This window comes from Sylvia atricapilla, chromosome 4 (assembly GCF_009819655.1).
Source record: "Sylvia atricapilla isolate bSylAtr1 chromosome 4, bSylAtr1.pri, whole genome shotgun sequence".
NCBI classification, from domain to species: Eukaryota; Metazoa; Chordata; class Aves; order Passeriformes; family Sylviidae; genus Sylvia; species Sylvia atricapilla.
The window spans coordinates 18,892,382-18,905,115 of NC_089143.1; the positions used below are offsets into that span (position 1 = coordinate 18,892,382).

General features: G+C 39.9%; 1 protein-coding gene across 4 annotated transcripts in view; it reads left to right on the forward strand.

Moving 5' to 3' along the window:
- Positions 1-12,734, forward strand: part of AFAP1 (actin filament associated protein 1) — a 110,338-nt gene that overhangs the window by 73,604 nt on the left and 24,000 nt on the right. For all 4 annotated transcript variants that reach the window (XM_066317220.1, XM_066317221.1, XM_066317222.1 and 1 more), the window contains 3 exons: positions 1,190-1,369; positions 10,605-10,697; positions 12,189-12,273. In XM_066317220.1, the coding sequence (XP_066173317.1) occupies positions 1,190-1,369; positions 10,605-10,697; positions 12,189-12,273 (358 nt within the window). The remainder of the gene's footprint in view (positions 1-1,189; positions 1,370-10,604; positions 10,698-12,188; positions 12,274-12,734) is intronic.

Below are 12,734 nucleotides of genomic sequence, written 5' to 3' on the forward strand. Positions count from 1 at the left end.
AGAAACTTTGATATTAATGGGCTTTGGAGAGGGAAGGGTTGTCAGTGATCTGCAGAGGCTTGTTAAGAGTTGGCTGTACTTGCTCCACCTAACTTGTTGTGTTTATAACAATTTTATCAGCTACTGTCTTCATGACAATTGCATCCTGGCATGAATATTGCTGCAGACATGCAGAAGTTCATGTGCTTTTCTCTACTCACATAAATGCTCAGCTGTTCTTTGTATGCAGATACTAGTTAGTCTTATTGATTGTCAGAGACCCCTTTATTATCAGACGTCTTTTTAACCTTAGTGCTTATTTGTATGAGTAAAAGCCCAGTTTACACAAGTATAAAAAAATAGCTGCACATTTGTACAGAGAGTTAAAACACTGTTCTGCAGTCTGGCTCTGCAGCAGCTTTGGGAGCTGTACAGATGTGTTGGGAGGTAGGAATGGAGACTGGGTCTGTAGGACAGGTGATGTAAAGAGGAACCCTCTGTCTTCAGATCACCATTCCAACAGAGAGCAGGTCATCAGTGACCCAGCATGAAATGACTCTTCACTGACAGCATTTACTAATGAGGGAAAAAAATGTAAGTACATCATTGTAGCCAGGACCTTACAAATTCAAATAACATAGAAATTTGTGCAGGGACTATTAGACTGTATTAACTGAGAAAGTGTGATTTTACCCACTTTCCATGATTTTTTTAAACAACTTATCTTAAGAAAATGAGCAGAGGAGTAAGGCATGTGCCAGCGTCTCTGCAGTTGCAGTATGTAGGCACTGATGCAGATTGCTTGCATATGCTGGTCTGTCACTGGAGGGCAAGATAAACATCAAAGTTGTTAAGTTACAAGTTTATTCTGCTGATACATGTGAACAGATATCTTAAATCACCCTCTTCCTACCTGATCATGGTCAAGGTTGGGTCGTAAGGATAATGCCGAGACACTTAATGCTCTCCATATGTTGTACCTGTCCTGCAATAGAGGACATCCATTATTGTCAGTCTGGAAGTAATTTTGTTTTACAGAGTGGATGAGTTCGCTCTGGCTGAACTCTGTGGTATGTGGTAAAGGGATGTGTAAAATATATTCAAAATTTTATGGATTAAAAATATAGCATTTCTACGTAAAAAGAACTTCCCCCCAAAGTTCAGAAAGGTAATCTCTAACTCTGGAACTTCTCTTATATTCCTTATGTAGTGTTACAAAAGCTCCAAGGACCAGCAGCCCCAGATGGAGCTGCTCCTGAATGACTGCAGTATCACCTATATTCCCAAGGACAGCAAAAAGAAGAAGCATGAGCTGAAAATCTCTCACCAAGGAGCGGATGCCCTGGTTCTGGCAGTGCAGAGCAAAGAGCAGGCAGAACAGTGGCTAAAGGTAAGGGGGAATTTCTAACCAGGAGTTTTTCTACCCACAAAGTGCTCACATTGCTCAGTTACTCTTACAAACTGAGACACCGACAGCAACTTCCACACAAATCCAGATCACTTAAGTCCCATCTAATTTGGGACTGCAGAAATACAGACTAAGTTCAGGCCTCTAAGCAACTCCTCAGGGTTAACCCAGTGCTGCTGGTGTGGTGGTTTTCACTACTAATAGCACAATAATGTGGCACAGAGAGGAGAGGTGGCAAATTCCCTTCCATCTTCTCCAGTTCATTTTCCAGAAAGATTTGGTGGTTAGGGCACACTGGTGGTAAGTTCAAATTCTCTTAGGTGGAGGCAGCTGGCACCCATATTATTTTTGGCATGGTGTCACATTTTTAAAAAGAATATTCTCTGAGGAGATACCTGTTTGAATTGCTCTGGATGGAGAAAAATCCTTCAACTTCCTGAGGGCCATTCAAGTTTCCTAATTCTGCTTTAGCAACGTATCATCTGTTATGGTTTGCCCTGGGAATGCAGACTTCTGAAAAAACAGGATTTTGTCATCTTCCATTCCTCTCTGTTCAATGTCTGCAAACATGGAAAATCCCAGGGCAAGGGCTGCAGTTACAGATCCTAACCAGATTACTAGTATTTATGTTGGACTTTGCCAGTCTCAAAGGTGGAGGTCAGTGAAGTGGTGTGGGAAACTATCACTGCAGTTGCGGTAGCAACTGTTTCAAGACCTTGAAATCCAGTCTTTTAAATACATCTGTAAGTCTGAATTCATCAGACTCATCAGCCATTCTCCATGCTGTGCTCTGGTCTAACCTTATATGGTACTTATTTTTCTAAGAATAAATTGTATTTTTCCAAATACAATTGAATTAAACACATAGGAATTTCCTGATGGCAGATAGTTTTTCTGCAGAAGAGGGAGACATAAAATGCAGCTTAAGCGGTATAAATTCTGCTGTGGGCTAATGTACTAAATGGAAAATTAATCTGTAATTTCCTATTTTGCAATATTTGAATTTACCTTTTGGGGGTTTGCGGTTTATGTGTGTTTGGTTTTGACTGTGACTTTGTATCCTAGCTTAGGAAATGCTCTCCCTATTGTCATTTTAATAGCAACTAATCCCAGTCATGTATTTATTAGGCTTCTTCTAACATCAGTATCTTGTTCTAAGTTTTAAAGTCATGCAAGTGTCCCACTAGTTCAGCTAGCACATCAAAACCACTGATTGGAATGAAAAGAAGTTCATAAGTCATATTCCCTTCCAAGGGAATTCCGCTGTAATTAGATCATAGTAACTGCATCCTTATTTCCTGTGTTGTTCTAAATTGGGGTTTAGTAATACTGAATTCACTGGCATCTATCAGACGTTCTTTCATAAAAATAGTTTTATTTTTTAAATTGTATATAAAGCATCCCCACACAGGCAGACAGAGCAGTACTAGATTTTTCCATATCCCAGATGCATTCCTGCTGCTTCAAAATGAGAAAGGAGGGATTCTGTGCAGTTGCATGTTCACACAGTTGGGTGTTCTGTGTGTCTGCAAAGCATTTGGAGACAGTCTGACAGCACTTTATTTAGCTCCTTCATGCTGCAGAGCTCTCTATTAATGAAATCTTTCAAGTACATGGCAGTGTTACTGCTCTCAACTTCCAAGTCTTCCATGCTGCTTCAGCCCTTTGTACTGCCTTTGCAGTACAAATTTCCTGTCCCACAGCTAACCAGAAAGGATCTGTGCAGCTTTTGCAACAGCTCCAGTGTTTTCCAAAAGAAGTATGGCCTTTGGAGAATAAAAGAAACATTGCTTATTTTTTTAAATACACCAAAATTTAAGGATTTTTATTAATATTATGTAAGCAATTATGTTTTGATCATTCAAGCTTTATTCAAAATTAGCTTCTGAAAATCATGTGTGGCTTTGTGTAGGACGTTCTTACACTATGAAAGAGGTCACTGCTTCATCTTGGGAGATTAGAGCTTTCCCACCCTGTCAGTCAGAGGGCCAAGGTCCTTCTCAGTGCTCTGTCCCTTACATGTGATTTCTGTAGTTAATAAAATGGGTAGATCCAGAGACTGCCAATGAAAAAGGGCTCTGCAAGCACATTTTTAGAGCATAAGATGCCTTCTCGGTTAAAGATACTGCACCAGTATGTGCCATTTGAGGCAGGTTATCATCCAGGAGCAATGGGTTCTCAAGAGTTCAAATGTTAAGTGACACATTGAAGCTTTACACTTGATCCTAAAAAATCTCAAAATGTCTTTGGAGGCTACATTGTCCTTTGAAAGCTAAACTAATTTTTTTCCCCTATCCATGTATGTAATCAGTACAGAATATGTTTATTAATTAAATAGTTTTAAAATATCTATTGGAAGACAAATTCTAAATTGATGCAGAGTGCTTTTTTGTGAAGATGACACCAAAAAAGCCCCAGCTGATGAACATAGTACAAATTGAAGTCTAGACTGGAAACCACAAAGGGAGTTTCAGATTTACCAGCTAACAAATGCTTGATGAAAACAGATAGCTGATGTCACCAAAGAGCCTGTCAAGATTTCAGAGGAAGGAACAAAGCTAGTATAAATTCAGGCTAGAGCTGAGATCATCTCAGTAATATGGTGGGCAACAAAAAGTGGTGGAATTTTCCAGACTTGAGTCCTAAAATTTTCCCACAAAAATGTACATGAAAAAAAGTGTGCAGTTACACACTCTGACCTAAAAATTATCTTTTTCCAATGCACGCTTGAGTATACGTGCATCTGTGCGTCCTTTTGTGGTCAAGTAAAGTCTGAAATGTTCCTGTTTTCCTCAGACTGGTAACACTACATTATGTGTCAGCATGCCTGGGAAATGCTGCATTTAAAAAAAAAAGACTAGTAAGACCATGACCTTACAAGAAGATGCTTGTTCACTGGCTCCATTTGTACAGATGAATGTGCTCTGTGTGCAGAACCCTAGGCCACAAAAAACTGCAGACTGAAAACTAAACTCAATATTAAAAATACATGGATGCCAAAGAAATGAAGTTGAGGTAACTTTTGTAGAGGACTGGCAGAAAAAATAAATGGTCTGGTGACCGGTCCCAAGGCCTTCTCTTCCTCCTAAGATTCCTCCTGCAAAAATGTATTACTGGTTAATCATGCATGAGATGTAATCTATCATTCTGGAGTACTGGCCTTGATTTTAATTTTTCCCAAACATTAGGCACTCTTTGTTAACTTCTTCTCATTTTATGGTGCTCTGCCAACTGTGCAGCAATCTCTTCAGCCTAGGGTCTGTGATTGAGCAGTGAATCTTCCAGCCATAAGGAGACATTTCTTCATCTATCATTTTGACTATGCTCAGTCAGTTCTGAACTTGTCATAATAAGGGGGATGTTTTGCCCTGAAGAGAGAATAAAATCATGGTTGGGACTGTATCCAGTCATCTAAAAGCCCTGAAGCGTTCCTTGTAGGGCTGTTTTGCTGCTTCACCTACACAGTTTTTCTCTGATTAACTGCATGTTGTCTCTTATGAAAGTCTTTGAAAACATCTCTTTTTTTTTCACTGCCCTGAGTTTAGTGAAGGGAGTCAAGTAACTTCTTGCCTCCAGTCTCTATGTGGACAGTTTTACTGAAGAGTAAACTACTGAGAGAGCTGTTCTTTAGCCAGTTTATATCAGCATAAAACTGAGCTTGTAACTGTAAACATTGTGTGTCTGCTTATTCTTTCTATGGGAATTTCCAGCTAGAGATCTTCAACACTTCAAGCATTGCTTTCTTGGCTTATGTAATGCTCCCCAAAGAGGTTATTATCTCCATTTTGTAGCTGAGTAGAGTCAAGTGCTGAATGGTTAAGGCTTAAAACTGACTAAAAAAAGTGGTTTTGGGGATGCATACTTGGTACCAGTGATTTCCATGTAGTGTTTGTTAGTTTGTAAGAAACTTAAAAGAATGTACTATGACCCAAGACAGTCAGGCCAGGTTCTTTCTCCACTGCTCATCATCACCATCAGTGAAGGCTGTGCAAACTGAATTAAACCTCTCAGGAATTACAGCCCAGTTGTCTCAAACAGATGGTTTGAAATACCTTGGTTCAAGTCACAGCAAGGTCAGTGATTTTGCATAAGTGCTATTTAGGGCCTCACCTGCAGAGGTGACAGCCCAAGCTGCACATGGGAGTTTTTACCAGTCTGCAGGACTCTTCCAGTGGGCAGAGCCAGAGGATCCCAGCTTGGCTGTGAGCCAGAGTCTGTGTGTGTGTGTGTGTGACCAGCACCATGGAAAACAATACATTATTTAAAACAACCAGATGTATATGTAAATTAAAAAAAAACCCAACCAAACCACCCATGAATACAGAACCACAAACATCCTATTTACTTGTTTTCTCAGTGATAATTTTACTTTGGGTTTCCTGGCTGAAATTACAAATGCAATCTCTTGCAGTCAGAGCAGAACCCAGGAGGGCTGGGGATTTCACCACGAGATACTATTCCTCCTCTCTCCTCCTCACGGCTTTGGATAGAAAATTATTTAAATCACACCTGGCTCAGGCTCACAGCCTGAAGTGAGATGTCCATCTCTGCACCACCCAGGCTGGAGGTGCAGCTCCCCTGGCACAGGGCACCTCTGCCCTTGGAGCAGCAGTTCCTCGTGCCACCCTCCCCAGCCTCTGGGGAATGCCTCCTCCTTGGGCTCTGCCTGATCCCGTGGCCATGTCTGGCGGTTGACTTCATGGCAATAACACAGGAGAAATGGCACAGGGCTTGTCTTGGTTGAGTATTTCTAAGGGGATGCACAGGCACTAAGGACAGCCTTACTGGCTGCTAGTCTGCCAGAATCTCATCCTCACTTTCCTCAGACAAATGGAAGAAGGATTAATCTTTCCAGGCTGAGGGATACCTGAGAATAATGCTTTCCAGTGCAGAAGGTAAAGCGAGTTTCTTTTGAGACTTGAAGTGATGAGAATAATTTCTGCCTTTCCTGCCTAAGATTTTCCTCTAGGTAAACTCCTTGGGGCATTTCTTCTCTGCAAAACACTAAGAAGAGTTTTGCTGCTCTCCTAAGGAGGAGGGTATTGACACTAACATATGCCATATGAAACAGTCCACAGGAGAGTGAAAATGAGGATGTAGTCATGCCAAAATGACAGAGAGTCCCAGAAAGTCAGCGTTGTTCCAGCAGTGAAAAAGGAGTGTTTCAGGAATGGGAAATACTGACTTACATCTGAAGCCAAACCCTTTTCCCTCTGCTGTGTTGTACTTAAGCAGATTTCAGCTTTGCCATATTCCTATTTCCAGAGTTAAGTGGCAGAGCCAAGGGATACAGCCCATCCCATTTCTAGCAATTCCAGTATTTGTGAAACGTGTGGGCAGAGGGGGACAAGTGGGTGGGTGGCTGGCTGGATTTCTGGCCTGATTACATAAAGTAAAGCAAACGTGCAGTCATGCTCTGAGCTTTCTGTCTTCATCATATTAAAAGTGCAAGCTTCTCATGTGAGTTCCGTGAGAACACAAGATGATACAAAATGCTGTAATCACATCCCTGTGGTGGGGAGCCTGTAGCTTGAGCTCATCCATGGTATCCACCAGGAGAGAGGAGTCTCCAAGCTCCTCAAGCACAGGACAACTTTTTGTCTTCCTTATCAGGTACCAAAGAGATCAGCCATAAGGAGCTATCTACAGATATACTTTTACTCAGAATTTGTTTGGTTTCTGTGTTGCAGGGACTGGCTGGCAAGCAGCTGACTTTTCTGGTTTTACTGGAGGGCCAGTGTTTTTTATCTGGAGCTTGGAACTTTAAAGTAGCCAGAAGAATCTAATTTACTTTCTCTGACTTCGCATGTAGAAAGAATAAATTTTGGGCAGGTTATTTTGCCCTCAGTCCTGGTGTGTCCTAAAATAAGATACAAGAATTATAGAAGTTTGTAGGTGAATGTAGATGTGAAACTTTTTATAGTAAATGTTAGTGCTTCTCTAGTAAGATAGTTTTAAAGAGAGAAATATTCCAGACACACCACGTGGCAGAAGTTCCACTGACTTCACCCATTGCTAGCGGCAGGGAATCTTTCCAGGTTCCTACCTGCAAATATTTTCCCTCTGTGCCTTATGTCACTGCATTCAATGCTGTACTGTGATATATGTCCTGATCCACCTGGGGATTGGAGGTCTGAAGCCCAAGTCTGATTAGGAGCAGCTGAGAGATCTGGAACTGTTTAACCTGGAGAAAAGGAGGTTCAGGGGGGACCTTGGTGTTCTCTACAGTTCCCTGAAAGGAGGCTGCAGCCAGGTGGGGATCAGTCTCTTCTGCCAGGTAACATGTGACAGGAAAAACGAAAACAATCTCAAGTTTCACCAGGGGAGGTTTAAGATTGGGTATTAGGAAAAATTTCTTCACTGAAAGGAACAGGCTGCCAAGGAAAGTGGTGGAGTCGGTCCCTGGAGATACATAAAATACTGTGTAGATGTGGCACTTAGGGACGTGGTTTAGTGGCAGATTTGCAGTGCTGGGTTAACAGTTGGACTCGATCTTAGGGGTATTTTCCAACTAAACGATTCTGTAATTTTGTGAATAAGAAATAATAATACAGTTCAGGTTGCAGAAGCTTTTTCCAGGTCTGCATTTGGAGGTGGCTGTTCTGAAGTGTGCTAATTGTAGCATTTTAATGGCAATTGTGGTACTTAAGATTCTTGCAATGGAATAACAGAAAATTATCTTAAATGTATTTAGTTTTGAGGCTATCCGAAAAAATACAGGGGTTTGAGTTTTCTGATTACATTTCCTCATATATTTTAAATATTTGAATAGATGGTCAATTTGTGATCCGAGTTTCATTTTCCTGGCAGATCACACTTTGTGTGTGTACATGTAATGTTCAAAGGCATTTGTGGTGAGAAAAAGAGAATTATTTCCTTTCTATAATGTGTGAGAAAACTTAAGCTATTAATGAAATATTTGCCATTACAAGGTGTTCTCAGTGCAGCCTTTCACATGATGGCATTTTATTAAAAATAGCATTTGGGGGATTTTTTTTTCATTTTGGAGCTATTGAAATACATTTATTCATATTTTTATACATTTCATTGCAATGGATAAAAGTTTGCTGAACTCCATTCCTCACTCTCACTCTCAATTACTTTTTAATGAAAATAGTGATCTTTTGTTTTCATATGGCTCCAGAAGATGGAACATCGAAAAAAACTGACAAGAACTTTTGAGTCTTGTGATTGAAATTATGCAAGTTGGCAATACTGGTGGAATGTTTTATCCTTAAAATTTTGAGCTAAAGCTATATGCATGTGAAAACCAGATTTTTAATGGCAGCTGTCTGCAAACGTAATTATAGAGAGTGCATCCAGGCAACCATTATATATTAAAGACATTTCATCCTGGTGAGGTGGAGAAGAATGAGTTTTATGCAGTGCACTGAACACAATTATATTGCACATAGAAGGTGATGAGCAAGTCTTTGCCAGTGAACCTTTTGAACCCAAATGAATTGTTGGACCCTTGAATAGGCATTTACTTTAGATCCTGCCACCAGCTCCCTTTTGACAATGTGTCATTTTTTAAATCAAAATTTAATTAGAACCCAATTAAACCTCTCAACTTCTCCTTAAATATGTGAAGTATGATAAGAACCGGATTTACTTGAGTGCATGACTTAGCACATACTATTGAGTTAGTGCTGCCAAATCATTTCCCTCTGTTCTGTCTGTAACTCCCATTACAATCTGCCTTTGCCAAAATTAACTAACTGTGTGGTGTGAGCAGATGCTGAAAACATAAGCCATTGAATCAGGGTCATGCAGGAGACAGAAATGAATATTCCCAGAAACTGTACAGTCACATTTCTCTAGGGAGAAAACAGCAGTGTATTTACACCATACTGAGGACCAGTGGTCCCGAAAAAAAACCCCAAAAACAGACACATGAAAAAGTCTTATGATTTTGGTGAATTCAGGGCTTTGTTCAGCTCTGAAGTGCAAATGCTCTGCCACAGATAAATCCACATTTTGTGTTACAAAGGACACCAAGTGCCATGAAATTCTGGTCATGTTTCTGGAAAAAAAATGCAGGGTAGGTCACTCGGGAAAGGATGCTGAGGTGTTTTGAGATTCTGGCTCAGAAATAAAAGTGTAGATTCATCTCTCAGCTTTACTTAGATTTTTTAATGTGTCATTAAATGACTGATTTCATCATTCTTTTGTTCCTGGCTTCTCCCTCTGTAAAATGGTGCTGGTTGTCTTCCTTTCTTTATGGTGTATAATGCCTGTAATTTATGATGTGCTCCTGAGTAGCATAAGGGTCTTTGTAAGCCCATAAACATTTTATTTGTATTAGCTGCACCCTTAAAGGGAGCATAAGTGCTGGGAAAGGACTGTTTGGTGCCATCCTTTGCATTTTTGTAGTTTCCACATCAAAATTATTCCGTTTGAAACTCAGAATGAATTTGGGTCAAGAGCCTGTTCTCATCAGCACAAGCAATTTCAGGCTGATAATGGGCTAGTGGTAACCTCGCAAGAGAGAAAAACCTTAGCCATGGCCATGAGGAATCATCAAACATCTTCACTCATTGTATATTTTTACATTTATGTAATTTCAGGTTTTTAAGTCCTTCAAATTCCATCAAAATATCAGCAAATTCCCAGTTCAAGATCTTTCTTTAACATTTGAGGAACAGAAAGTGCATTTGCTACAAACATATTTACAGTTACTTTGACCTTTAACTCTTAAGTTAACGTGCAATTATGGTACAAAAATGCCACTAAATACCACTGTGCAGTATTAACTCTAAGTTGATCAGCGCTTCATTAGTTCTCTGACAACAAAATTAGTTCTCTGACAACTGTGTAGTGTATTATACAAATCCATTGTCCATTGGCTTGAGGTACCTTGGATCCCATTTTCTCATCATCGTCTTGAAATTAGGTTGGTGGTGTCAGCTCATACGGCAAATTTAGCTCATGGAAATCAGCAGTGCTATTGGTTTCTTCACTTAGGAGAGCCTTGAAACTTAGTTTGTCTAGGAACTGGAACCTTACACCTCTAGACTTTATGTCTCCTTCAGGTCATCTATGGAATGACTTAGGGAGGGAGCACGGAGAAGTTGTAGTGTCAGCCTGCCTGACGCCTGTCAACCTAATAAATGCCTGTGTGATTCTCCTTCCCATCTCTTTTCACATCCATGTATAATTTCTAAGTTCTGATTTGTATTTTATGAATAATTAATGTTTTGCTTTGTCTCCTAAGGTTATAAAAGATGTGTGCAGCAACTGTACGGGAGCTGTAGACTCTGATGGGCCATTGTCCAGTTCTCCAGTACACAAAATAGAGCTGGAAAAGGTAAAGTTATTAAAATGGTGAATGCAAAATTCCTTATGATTACTCAGAGGGACACTGCTAGGCACTGGATGTAAATCCTTGCTGCCTTGTTTCAGGCACACAGTCCCTGTGCTGTGTTGGTTTGTTTGGATATGTGCACATATCCTGCAGAGTTGAGGTTTCTGCCATGGCAGTTTGTTTGGCTGTGAATAACCAGCAGGCTGGCTTGGGTCCAGCTTCTCTTCAGCCACGGAAGGGTGCAGATTAATGGGTCTGTTACAGTTACTGACTGAGATGCAGAGATGGTCTCCAACAAATGCAAAAAGCAAGCAGTGGTGTCACTCTTGAGGAAGAATAGATGAAGATTATACCAGGACTTTAAGGGAAAGTCTCTTATTTTGGGGAATTTAGTCCTTGAAGAGCTCCCTGGGCATGCTGAAGTCACTGTTTTGGCAGTGCTTCCAAGCATTCGTGTCCCAATAGAGAAACTTGGCCACTCACACGTGGTACTTGGCTACTTCACTGCATTGACTCAGCAGGATGTGAGAGCATGAATTAGGGAAGCGAGCGACTTTGCAGTGAATGACTGGTGCATTACCAGCACAAATTTAAGGCCCTGCTCCATTATGGCATCCGTGTGAGCAAATCCCCTCTGCAGCCCCTGCTTAAAAATCCCACTAAGAGAGGTTTCATCACCCAATTCCTAATGGCAAGTGCCACCCCTCTGGTGGAAGTGCACCAGTGCCTGTGGTGTTGTGCTGCTTTGATCCTGGGAACTGTTCGAGGACAGCCCAGACTTCCTGGTTTCACAGGCAAAAGCTGTTGTGTTTGCATGCTTGCACACACCTGCACAATATTGAAAAAGTAACTTAGAGTGTTGAAAAATAGGTTTTTTTCTAAAATGCATGCCATGAAAAGGTGTAACTCGTCTTTCGTTCATTTTTTGTGATAATCTGCACATCTTCATGGCTTCACCACTTCTGAGTAAGGTGGTCATCAAAGCTGTGCTGTCATAAGCTCTACTACTTCAACGCAGACCTCATGGATAATCATTACAGAATAATCAGTGCTAAAAATTTATTTCAAAAGCCTTTCTTGCACATATTGAAATTACTGAAGCACCTTGTAGGAATACACTGTTTTCTGATGTTGTAATTGTAAATGCATGTATGAAGCGTTCTTTAAAGATACAGCTTTTACCCTACTCATATCTGATCCGTGTAATTCTTTATTGCAACATTTAGAGTCTATAAATACATTAAAATATATGGTGAAATATGAATATTTCACTGTTTTTAATACACTTTCAAATACATACTATTTAATTGTTTCTGTGATTTTCTAAAGTCTCTAAAACTGTACTTTTTACTTTTTCCTAATTCTTTTCCAAGTAAATGAGAGCTTGAAAGTGTGTTTTATTTCATAGTAAGTATATTTTTAAAGGGACTCATGACACTTGATTTTTTTGAAGGTGCAAACCTTGTGTATCAGCTAGTCTCTTTGTCCTTGCAGAAGTTATCTTTTGAGAGGCCAAGCTCAGATGGGGAAGGTGCTGTGGAAAATGGCATCACTACCGTGTGCAATGGTAAAGAACAAGGTATGTCTGGTGGAAGTAATGTGTGCTTAGAGAATGGGAAATACCTCACTTTCATCTTTCCAAAAAAGTTAAGCTTTTGAATGGTTTTATTATGATTCAACTTAACTTGAAAGCTGAACTATGCCAAGAAGGATTCCTTAAATTTTGGCAGTACCAGAAGGTATTTGATGCTATTGTGCAGGTAAAATCAATATAATTAGTATAAGGAAACAGAATATAAAAATTTGATTTGACCTTTTCTCTGTTCAAAAGTACAATTTTTCAGAGCTTGGGCGACCACTATAGGCAAGTAACAGGTTTTTTAGTAACTGTATAGTGGCAATATAAATAGTGGTGTTAAGCTTCTAAGCAAAAAAAGCTATCATTAAATACTAGAAATAAAGAATCATGCAATAAATAAAGAATCATATTTTTATGTATGTATTTTATATATGTGTGTGTGTGCGCATAGATACCTTCAT